This window comes from Gekko japonicus, unplaced genomic scaffold (assembly GCF_001447785.1).
Source record: "Gekko japonicus isolate JY-2015 unplaced genomic scaffold, Gekko_japonicus_V1.1 scaffold863, whole genome shotgun sequence".
Classification (NCBI taxonomy): Eukaryota; Metazoa; Chordata; class Lepidosauria; order Squamata; family Gekkonidae; genus Gekko; species Gekko japonicus.
In genome coordinates, this window is record NW_015167563.1 from 206,274 (window position 1) to 218,266 (window position 11,993).

At 41.9% G+C, this 11,993-nt stretch overlaps 1 protein-coding gene across 1 annotated transcript in view; it reads right to left on the bottom strand.

Moving 5' to 3' along the window:
• KLHL3 (kelch like family member 3) overlaps positions 1 to 11,993 on the bottom strand; it is a gene marked incomplete at its 3' end in the record, with an annotated part of 73,175 nt that overhangs the window by 49,428 nt on the left and 11,754 nt on the right. Inside the window, exon 2 of the mRNA XM_015413771.1 lies at positions 1,290 to 1,403. Coding sequence (XP_015269257.1) covers positions 1,290 to 1,403 — 114 coding nt within the window. The remainder of the gene's footprint in view (positions 1 to 1,289; positions 1,404 to 11,993) is intronic.

Sequence of the window (11,993 nt, forward strand, 5' to 3'; positions counted from 1 at the left end):
TTGGAAACCTTGATTATGTGGAGATTTGTGCTAAGTTAAAAGAAAAAAGCCATTTTGTTTTAGAATGGCTTATCTTACCGACAAAAAAAATCATTCTGAAGAAGCTACTAGGAGTGAGGGGTTTTTTGTTTATTTGTTTTTGAGCCAAGAAACAACAGTTGTATGCAAAGGGCAGAAAACACAAAATTCTCCAAACTGATAATAGTACTTTTTCTTTCTATTAGTTGACCTGTAAGCCATTGTGATTTGTCAGAAAGCGTTCATCCTGTGTGGTGCAGTGGTTATGAGTGCCAGACTAGGGTCTAGGAGACCCAAGTTTGAATCCCCACTCTCCTGTGGAAACTTGCTGGATTACCTTGGGCCAGTCAGACACCCTCAGCCTATGAGGATGAAATCAAGGAGAGCAGAGCGAAGTAAGCTGCTTTGGTCCCTACTGAGGAAAAAGGCGGGGTACAAATGAACTAACTAAATAAAATAAAAATATGTTGCTTAAACAGAAGCTCCAAAATGGCTCACAATAAAAATGTAACAAACAAAACATAGCATACATAATGAATTTGAACAGTCAACAGCAAATGGGTAAAATCAGACAGAACCCAAGAAGAGGTCAAAAATCTGTAAGAGGCTTAAGCTAGCAAAAAAAAAAACCCTAATACAATGCAGTCAGCTAAAATATTCCACATAACTTGACTCAAAAGCCCTTGGGAACTGGAAGTACTCAGAGCAGAACTCTGGCTCAGTTCAAGTATTTCCTTTGAAAGTTCCTTGCTATTACCCCATGGCAGGCCTCTATGTCATAACCAGTGTTCCCTCTAAGCTGAGTTAGTGTGAGCTAGCTCACAGGTTTTTAGCTTCTGGCTTGCACATTTTTGTCTTAGCTCAGGAAGGAGGGCTCCAGAGCAAACTAATTTCTGCAGTAGCCAAACTGCTCGCTCACAACTTTAATGGCAGTCGCTCACAAAGTAGAATTTTTGCTCACAAGACTCCACAGCTTATAGGGAACATTGGTCATAACAGTAAAGTTCTGCACCAAGGGGTTATCTGAACCACAGAAATTCTTTCCACACCAACTTCAGCAGCCCCAATGAAGGGGAAATACAGATGTGGAGAATACCCATGTGATGGGAAACTTTAAGCGCTATTGGAACAATCAGGCCTCAAAAGCAAACGCTTTAATCGACCTTTTGTTTCTATTTTTTAAGTAAAACTCAAGCTTAAACACCGACCAGTTCCAACTAACAAATGTGTGACATGTGCAAGGTGATTAAATCATAACTCAAAAGAGGTACCTCCTTAATTCATTCATGACTTTGAATGCCTTTCCCATGTGACAAGGATTGATGGTCACAGTTCGCTGGTCCTTATCTTCAGCTGGCTCAGGTGGTTCCGGGCACCTCTTAATGCTGAAGACAAGAAGAAAATGTAGTGGACATTTATCAGTTTTACTTTATTCTCTCAAGATCTGGAAACAGACTGACAAAATATGACAGAACAATTCATACAAAACCACTATCTCAGTCATGCTATCTATCTCAAATGTTCACAGGGCTTTATCTGGCATAAGCAGCTGTCCACATTTGTGAACTGTAATTAGAATACACTTTTAAGATCTTAGCTATGCTGAACTACATGCCTTCTATGTATCTATGTGAAATATGTGCTAGGAATACAGGAATAAATTAATAGGTGAACTGAGATCAGTATTTGCAAATACTGGACGCAGGCTTCTAAAAGCTACATGAGACCCACACATATAATTCTACCTACTTCCAAAAAATTAAGAAAAAAATTATATTGTCTCAGATTTAAAATGCAACAGCATAATCCCACACTCGGTTTACAACTGATCTATTTACAGCAGCCTAAAAGCACTGCTTTCTTAATTCAGGGGGCCCCTGCCACCAAGCCGGAGAACAAACTTACATTACAAGAAAGCAAGAACAACATTTTTTTATTACAAGTATGAGCCTTTGAAGTCCTCTGACTGCCCTGATCCCTCCTTCTTTACTCCTCCCACTAACACATCACTCAGACACTGAAGACTTCTGAATTCAGAGCAAGACGTACTTTGTTGCAACTTCTGTACCACTAACTCTGGTTTAGTTTATTTTATTTATATCCTGCCCTCCCCGCAAGCAGGCTCAGGACGAGTAACAACAAAAGTTTTTTACAGAACCATTAAACACAGATTATCACAATAAATTACTTTAAACCATTTAAAAGGTGGCAAAATCATACATTAATGTATAAGGGTTCCAGCAGTACTAACAGATGGCAAAGCAAAGAGTCACAACAGAAGAGATACTAACATCTCTTTACATGGGCAAATGTAATAGGGCAGGTTTCAGCAAGGGAGGCTCTCCAAGGGACATATGGGGGGAGATGGTCCCTTAGATATGTTGGTCCCAGGCCACATAGGGCTTTAAAGATTAATACCTTGAAACGGATCCGGTATTCAATTATTTCATGCCTACAGATCAGGATTGCAACCAGGATTAACACAGGATGGTTTGGAATCCTGGTTTGTAGGCAAGAAACAAACAATACTAACTTGGAAGCAATAACGAACTATGGTTTGCATGAACAAAAAATTGCTCAATATCCAAGCTGGGCTTGAGGGAAGGGAGGGGGAAAGCATGAGCACTAGGGGACTTCCAATGCTCATTCTCGTAACAAACCACAGGGTTGCTGATATATCTGACTGCAGCTCCTACTATGTGCTCAAAAAGCAGCCCACGTGTCCTTAGCCAGTATTTCAGGGCTGTGTGGAGTTTAGTTAAAGCCTACATCAACTGTGTTTAATCCAAAATGCATAGTTACTCAGATTCAAAATATTTTAGTAATCCAAAAGACTGGTTGTAGATCTAAAGGCAATACCATTCCTCTGCTTAGCCCAGAAACATACATAAAATCCTGCTAAACCAGTTCCCTCACTAAACAAAAAATACACTGAGCTGAAACATCAACTTAGCTGTATGTAAACAGTTCCTCAAAGGAGAATGCTAACTGCACCATTTTCTAGAGAGACCTCATTTAAATAAGACACCAGTTTAAAAAAAGAATTTACCCATGTGGATACATTCTTGTGACTGTTGTCACAGTTAAATGGGTCACCTTGCCTGCAATGGTCAAATTATTGTATCAGGAATATGTGGACTGCAGATATAGCAGCTGTAGGGCTCTACCAACGGAGCTTCACATTTCCACTGGCCTTCAACTGGTGACAGATCTCTGATGTGGTAATGCTGCAAATGGAGGCAAAATGACCCAGCTTACACAAGTAATTTTGCAGAAAATGCCACACTGGTAAGTTTTTCATCAATCAATATATTTAATTCTCAATGTGGCCTCGTCTACCGACACTTAAATTCAGAGACTGGAGCCATAAAACAGGCAAGATAAATCTTTCAACAAACCTGAAAAATGCCCCAAGTTTAAAGAAAAATCTGAAATCTTTAAAAATATACATTGGGGAGGGGATTAATACAGAAAGCACAAATTATGTAGTAAAGAAAAAATTAGTTATTTGGAAAGAAACACTCTCATACATTTATAACAGAACTAAAGGAGAATATTCAGATATCAAGTAATAACCATAATACTGAAAACGCTGAACCAGTTATCAGTATATAATCGATAACATTATAGCATATAATGGATAACATAGAATGGATAACATTCGGCATGTTTAAACAACATATGGTTGAAAATGTATTGAATATGTTTGCAGTATAACCAAAATTATCGTCATCTAATGCTGCAGATTTCCTTAAATAAAAGTCTTCAGACTATACAACTTGACTGAGTAAAACCTTGCCTTAAAAAGAATTCCACTCATTTCAAAACAGAAGTATTCTATAGGAGTGTTTCTTCCCCTAGGAATCCCTGAAAATTCCAATTTTTATTGGAAAAAATTTAAGTGCTTGGAAAAAACTATTTCCCCTCAAAGTTCCCAGTTTTCTTCCAGACTTACACACCTTTATTCCCTGCATTTCTGTCTCTTTCCCCCCCTCCATCCAGTGCAGTGTTTTAATTTTCCCATAGGAATAAATGATACTAATTTACTTATGTAAGAAAAAGTGAAGAGATGATTTCCAGAAACCATTAAAGCAAAAACTAAAGCTATTAACTAGTCTCTTGAGCCATTAAACATCAAGCATGCTCCTCCAAATTGCATGTTTCTCTTCCATGTTCACTCTTAAGCACACTGTCAAACACAGGGGCCCGCAGTCTTTGGGATCACCAGTACAGCCCATGGCAATCAGAAACAGTTCAATATCCAAGCAGCCACATGGGCCACCAAAGTAGAAGAGGGCGCACACATAGATTGGGAGGTGGCAAATGGCGTGACTTGCAGCTGAGAGAAAAGAAGTCCCAGTGGAGGGATTCTGAGGAAGCGTAGCAGACTGGAGTTCAGTGGCAAGTGATATTTTTAGAAACTAACCTTGGACAATAGTGGAGCCCATCGTTTTTTTGATGAAAACCCATGGGCATCTGCTGAATGAGTTTGGCCCTCCAACTCATTTGATGCCCCTGCTCTAAAGTATGATGGAAGATTGGCACAAAAGAGTGGGCATCTGGTTTTTACAGAGAGAAAATCAGTTTTCATTCAGCATTGCTAATGCTTTGAAAACGTCATGGCTTCATTTATTTCTTACTGTGCACTTTTTCCTTCTGCTGCCAATCTGATTATTCATAGAACTGCACAAATACTGAATGTACCTTGCCTTGCAAGGGTTTCATTAAAGTCAATGCACAAAACATTTCTCCTTGACCCAATCTCCCTAGTTAAAAGTGGCAATTTGAAAACCAACATGCTGGGCTCCATTTGTACACTGCTAGCATACAAGCCTGCCTGTTTCAAAAAGCCTACCACTTTTAACACCACCAAGCCTAAGGAACAGCCAAGCCAATTTCCAACCTTGGCTGACGCAAAGGTACAACAGCATCATCCAGAGAGGCTGACTGGAAAAAGGCAAGACCAGAACAGTACATCATGCAGAGATGTACCAATCAGCCTTCTCTGTGGGTGGGTGCTTCGGGCTCACAGCAGCCTTTAATTAGTTGTTTCTCTCACCACACTATGGTGCTCTGGCACACAATTTGGAAATTATTGTACTGTTTATTTCACAAATGCAATATGCTTTGAACTTGAAGATCCTTTTTTTTCAAGGGGACAATCGTTGCTAATTGTGTGCTCCCTGCTTTTCCCAAGCAGTGAGAAGTTTCAGGACCATGATCCCTAGTTGGTTCCCGTTTGTATGAAAGTGTGTGGTGTGGTGGAAAGTGCCATCAAGTCACAGCTGGCTTTTGGCAAACTTATAGGATTTTCAAGGAAAGAGACGATCAGAGGTAGTTTCCCACTGCCTGCCTCTGCATCATGGCCCTGATATTCCTTGGAGGTCTCCCCGTTAGCCCAAGCCCCCACTTGCCACTACATAAAGGATGGTACCCAGGCCAGGTTAGGGCCAAAGTTGGCATAGGGCAAATATAGCCCTCTCTTTGTGCAGTGCCAACTAGTCCAGCCATGTGCTCAGTACAGTCTCTCTGATGCAATCAGCTATCACTTCAGATACAGCCTCAAGCAGACACGTATCTGCCATCAGAAAGGACAATGTATCCACTCCGCATCTCCAGACTGTGCAGGTCGATACTGGGAACACCCTGGCCACAGCCTACTGTCGTTAATGGAGCTAAGACACTGCAACGGCTCAATGCCTTGCCAACAAATGCTTCCCTTCCCCAATCTGGAGTTCTTTTGTCCACAACCCCTCTAGACCCATTACCAAACATCCCGGCCCATCATGGACCATTTCCCCATTGTGTCCACTGCCCCAAAGGGACAATTTTCCTATAGCAGGACTCCACAAACTTGGCCATCTTTGGTTTACTCTCCTGGGACGCATACTGGCCGGATCCCCCATCTCTCTTGGGTCTTCTCAGATGTGCTTGCCGGCAAGCACTCTGCTTCTCTACACCAAGGATTCTTCTCTTCAGAAGGTAGTTATACCCCCTCATTCTCACTGCTTCACCCTCTTGTCATTGATCTCTTTGAGATTGCTTCACCTCTTTATTTCCTAGCTCTCTGGTGAATGTGTGTGTGTGATATTCCATTGATTAGCTGAGTGTATTAGGGTTATATTTTTAATAAGTTTCACAAAAGACATTTCTTTTTTTCTTTTTTTTTAAGCCCCCGGAGGGGATTTTTTATTGATTTTTATACACTACAAAAACTACAACAGAAAAGAAGGGAAGGGGAAACTACATATACAGGAGAAAGTAAAGTACCTATTACTAACTAAAACCCAAGACAGGAGATCCTCCAACTAGCTTAGATACATCAAGTCTTCTCATCATTAATCCCTTTATAAACTGAGTCAAACATTTAGCCCTTTTCCCTTAAAGTTTAAATTTAACTGTCTAGTAACAGTACCCCAATCATCCCAGAACCAAAGTTCTCAAAGGCACAATTCAGAGTCCTTCAGCCTTTACGTCTTCTTTTCCCTTCTCTTCCGCAACTTATAAGGACTTTTTGGGGCTGCTGACCCTTGCTCAGACAGAGAGTCCTCTCCGGAAGAACCAGTTTCCAGCTCGCCACTGGACTTGCTGTCCTCTTCTTTTTTCTCGTCCTCTGGCCTTCCCAGCTGATCCTTTAGGAATTCTTCAGCTTTCAGAACAGTGCCAATCTTTTCTTTTTTGTCTTTAATCTTAAACGTTACGCCTTCTGGAAATAGCCATTTATATCCAATTGAGTTTGTTTGAAGAAAAAGCACAAGTTCTTTATATTTTTTCCTGCGTTGTCTTGCTTCAAATGGAATATCTTTTAGCGTTCTGATGATATTCTCCTGCTTTCAGGGGTGTTGCAGCAACCGCTTTCAGGATAGCATCCCTGATGTGCCTCTTCAAGAATCTTACTACAATTTCCCCAGGCAGATTATTTTTCTTTATATATCCTGAATATGATCTGTAAGCCACATCCATATCGTTGAGCAGCGATTCCGCCTTCATTTCTGTTGCTGGGGCTAGTAGCTCATTCATCAGTTCTTTAAGATTCTCCCCTCTGTTCTCTGGCACACCCTGGAAGTGCAGGACCATGTTGGCCTTATCCATTTGGACTTGCAGCATTTGATCTTCCAAGGAAGTTTGTTTCTTTTCCAGCTTCTGCACTTTCTTCTTCACTTTCTACGTAGTTGCAGCCACTTCCTTTACCTTCTTTGCATCTTGCTTCATTATTTGTATTAAATCGTTTATTTGCGTTTGTTGTGCAGTAATCCCTTGAGTAACCACGGACATCTGTTCTTTGAAGTTATTCAGCTGTTCCAGTAGAGGGCGCATGTAGTCAGCTACAGCCTTTGCCGTCTCACTGGTAGTTTCCGGCTTTGGACTCTCCAGTTTCGTTTTCAAAAGTCTTTCTTTGTCCCTCTTCCCCGCCATCTTTTTTGTTTGTTTACTTTCGCAAACTTTTTAAAAGTCTCTGAATGTGTGCTTGACCACTTAGCCTCGCTTGGGTAAGTACTTTTAGGCAGTTTTCTTCGCGTTTTCTTCCGCTCCCCCCCCCTCAATCGCTCAAAAATTATTGCGCATGGGAGGCGTCCCTCCCCCGCTCGCTTTTTTCTCCCGTTCAGTGGGGTGGGGAGCTATCTTTTCCTCTTGAAACGCTACAAAATCGACTCACTTTCATAATCGGTCATTCGACCTCGCTTTCATTTCGTTTCCGCTGCGTGATCTCCTTCGCTCGGCCTGGTCAGCGTCGCTAAGCCCATTCGGTCTCGCAGCACGGAGAACCGTCGGAACAAAGAGGTGCCTCAATTCTCAGGCATTCCGCCCTCGAAGAGGCAACCTCTTGAAAGTTCCATGGCCAGGGAACCTTCACCGGGCCCCTGGGGGGGGGTTGCGAGCCTGCGCACCCCCTTCTTCGGCTGGAGCGCAGCTTCACCCCCGGGAGGTCCAGGAGGTGAGTCTGCTAGCGCTCCGCCATAAACCGGAAGTCCCACAAAAGACATTTCCTTGTCATCTGTGCAGCTCCGAGAGGGTTCTGACTCTGGTATAGTTGGAGTACGATCCCTATCTTGCACACCTATTAAGCAAACGGTCTCTTAGGTAATTCCCCCATCATACTCAGACCAAGTCCCAGTGTTGCAGCTAACATCCCATCCAAATACTAGCCAGGACTGGCCCTGCTTGGCTTCTAAGATGTGATGAGATTGGACTAGCCTGGGCTATCCAGGTCAGGGCTCTCAGACGGTACTGGAGACTTATTGTGTTTTTCTAATATTTGTTTTATTTACAAATTTAAAGGTAGAGTATTCATGGGGGGCAAAAAGCACTCTGCTACAACAGCAGATCCATTATCTGACATTAGATCCCCAGAGAGATCCTGTAAGGGATTTCTCCCTTCAGCCGATGCACATCTATTTCTCTCCTCCTGCCTTTCAAACCCTGCCCTTTCTTCATACATACACTCATTCCCTTCGGGTTCACAGAGCTATCAGGATACCACCTCCCAACAATTTGTGCCCATCAAGGAAACATCAGCTGGCTACTGGCCACTAACCTAACCAAAGGATGGTCACTCAATAGCAATGACATAATTATTGTAGAATAAGCCCATGGCCCCTAGACACATACAATCTTTTTTCTAGTTTGGTGTAGTGCTTAAGAGCGCAGAATCTAATCTGGGAGAACTAGATTTGATTCCCCACTCCTCCAAATGCAGCTGCTGGTGAGACATTGGGTCAATCATAAGTTCCTTCAGAGCTGTTCTTGAAAGGGCTCTCAGCCCCACCTAACTCAAAGGGTGTCTGTAGTGGGGAGGGGAAGGAAAAACCACTCTGAGACCCCTTTGAGTAATGAAGGGTGGGGTATAAATCCAATCCCCCCCTCTCCTTCTTACAAATGTGTAGCTCTTGTTACTGCCTTATATGGTACAGAGTGCACTGTGCCCAGTTAGTTTTATTGGTTATCTGACAACAGTTTATCATCTCTCTTGGTCCCCAATAAGGTTTGTTTGGGGGAAATAAAAGCTTATTTGAGAAAGGATGGGAACACACGTACCTTACATCAAATGACATATTATGCCAAGAACCGAAGGGCTGCTAATTTGATCACAGAAAGTGGGGTGTTAAACCCTTTCTCACTGCCATTTCTTGTGCCACATTTGTAGGTCCCTCAGAAATTAAATACGTTTAAACAGATTATTTATATCAGGAAAATACCACAGGGAAGGGAAAGAATAAAATTGCCTCAGACTTTGTACCACTTCCCCAACCGAATTAACAGATCAGCTCACTGCTACATTAAAGGGGCTTTTTTGAAAGATCAGTCTCAGATATCTTGGCATAATGCCCATTGCTGTAGCCTTTTAGAATACAAGCATGACCCTTGGATCCAAAGCAGCATTTCTGGTGGCTGATAAAAAACAGGGTCAGTTCAGATTTGGCTTTGTTTGGCAAAGTCAGCCATTTTGGAAAAAACCCACCCCGGCGATGGTGAATTTGAAATGATGGTATTTAACATGCTTAAATCATACACAAATTAACCTTTTTTTATAATAACTTAAATGTAATAAAATGCATGTGACCAAGTGAAAAAATTAAAGCTAATAAAGCATAATTCATAGAGTGAATTTCTTTTTTTTACAAATTTATTTATGATTTTCCATTACAAAAAAACATAATAATATTTATAATTTTCATTACAAAACCACAAAAAGAAAGTAAGCATAAAAATAAAAACCAAATAGGAAAGTAACAATATTTTGTATACGAAATATATTTATGGAGTTACGCATTTTCCCCCAACTATTTATTAACTCTAAACCATCTTTTTTGAAAAGCCTTATCCTCTTTACCTGAAAGAATCATGTTCAATTTGTCCATGGACACAGAATGAATTTCCAATGCAAGGATTCTGGAAAACGTATTCCAAAGGACCACCCCATTCATAATGAGAAGCAATTGTAACTTCCAAAAACATAGGGTTACCAGGTCCCCCCTGGCAACAGCAGGGGATGGGGGGGTAGGGTTATCTGATCCAAGTTGGGAAACTCTTGGAGATTTGGGAATGGAGCCTGGGGAGAATAGGGAGCTCAGGGGGGTACAATGCCATAGAGTCCACCCTCTGCCACAGAGTCCACCATCCAAAGCATCCATTTTCCCCAAGGGAACTAATCTCTGTTGTCTGGAGATGAGCTGTAATTCCAGGGGATCCCCAGATCCCACCTGCATGCTGGCATCCCTAGTGTAATTTTTAAACGTTTCAATAATAATATTTATTATTTCCAAGTACTTATTAATTATGTTGATTTCTCTATAGTGTGAGATTATCTCAAAATGACATTTGCCACAAAACAAAAACAACAAACCCAAGCTTTTGGACTGTACAGCAGATCAATCATGCAGCAGTAACAGCATTCCAAGTCGGGAATGATGGTGTGATTCGTCAGTATAAAAGAATTGAAAAACTTCAAAGCACAGCAAGAGTGAAACAGAGCGATCAGTCTGATGTTGCCAATTATGCTGGTGTTGCTCAGCACAGACTGGGGTCCCAATTGGTGCTTGGCCATTTGAAGTAAATTTCAACTACCCTATGTAATTGAAAGGAAGGCTAGTTTTTCCTCTGCACACATGCTGTCAAGAAAATGAGGCGGCAGTCTTAAATTCATGTACATTACAGTTATGTACAATGTTTGGGTTTTTTTTTTAAAAAAAGACCTTTGTCTAAAAGTTTTAGGGGGATCATCTTACATTCAGGGTTGTCATCCTTTCAGGTTAATACAGTAATTCAATTCTGGTCCAGAGCACGGTCACACAATGGAATTTCCACACTTCTGAAGGCAGTAATGGGTTTGTTAAGCTGAGATAGCTTTTTTCTACAAAACACTGAAGAACCTATTGCCTTTGAAGTTGTTATAATACAGGTAGACACTGTAATGACAGTTAAAAGCATATATGACAGGCACGGGCCAGGAAGTTTGGCAAAAAGATTTCTTGACAGTCAAAAGAAAACACAGATCATTCCCAGGAACCATTTCTCAACATTGGGGGGGGGGGGGGGGAGAGAAAAAGGGTGCTGCTTCCAAACAGAAGGAACAGGGATGCCACCATCTGAATCTGCTCTCAGGAGTGTTCATCGACTGTCAGTCACAAAGAGGGGCACAAGCCTCTTTTTTCCAGAGGGATGATTATTATTACAGAACTAGACATGTCAATTGTACTCTCTACAAACCCATGAGTGTAGCTGTTATTGCAATCCACAGCCCAGAACTTACTGTGGCTGCTCAGCTTCCAATTTGTATCATGCCCAAGTTGTTCAAGTGCTGAAACAGATGGCAGCCAGGGATGGCTTTCTTGTTTGAAGACGTCTTGACCTCATCCTGGCTCATGAGAGAGGGTAAACTGTTGTCAGGCAAAGTCTGACATAGTGAAGCACCTATCAGATTTTATCAAAACAGGTAACACTTTACCTGACATCATTTCATAGAATCATAGAGTTGGAAGGGGCCATCTAGTCCAACCCCCTGGCCAATGCAGGACCAGACTAAAGCATCTCTGACAAATATTCATCCAGCCTCTTCTTAAAAGTTGTCAGTGAAGGGGAGCTCACCACCTCTCTAGGCAGCTGATTCCACCTTTGAACTACGCTGACTGTGAAAAAGGTTTTCCTGATATCCAGCCGATACTTTTCTGCATGTAATTTAAACCCGTTGCGTCGGGTCCTATCCTCTGCTGCCAACTGGAACAGCTCCTTGCCCTCCTCCAAATGACAGCCTTTCAAATATTTAAAGAGAGCAATCATGTCCCCCCTCAACCTCCTCTTCTCCAAACTAAACATTCCCAGGGCCCTTAGCCTTTCCTCGCAGGGCTCAGTCTCCAGACCCCTGATCATCCTCACCACTCTCTTCTGCACCCTCTCGATTTTGTCCACATCCTTTTTGAAGTGAGGCCTCCAGAACTGCACACAGTACTCAAGGCGCAGCCAGACCAAGGCTGTAT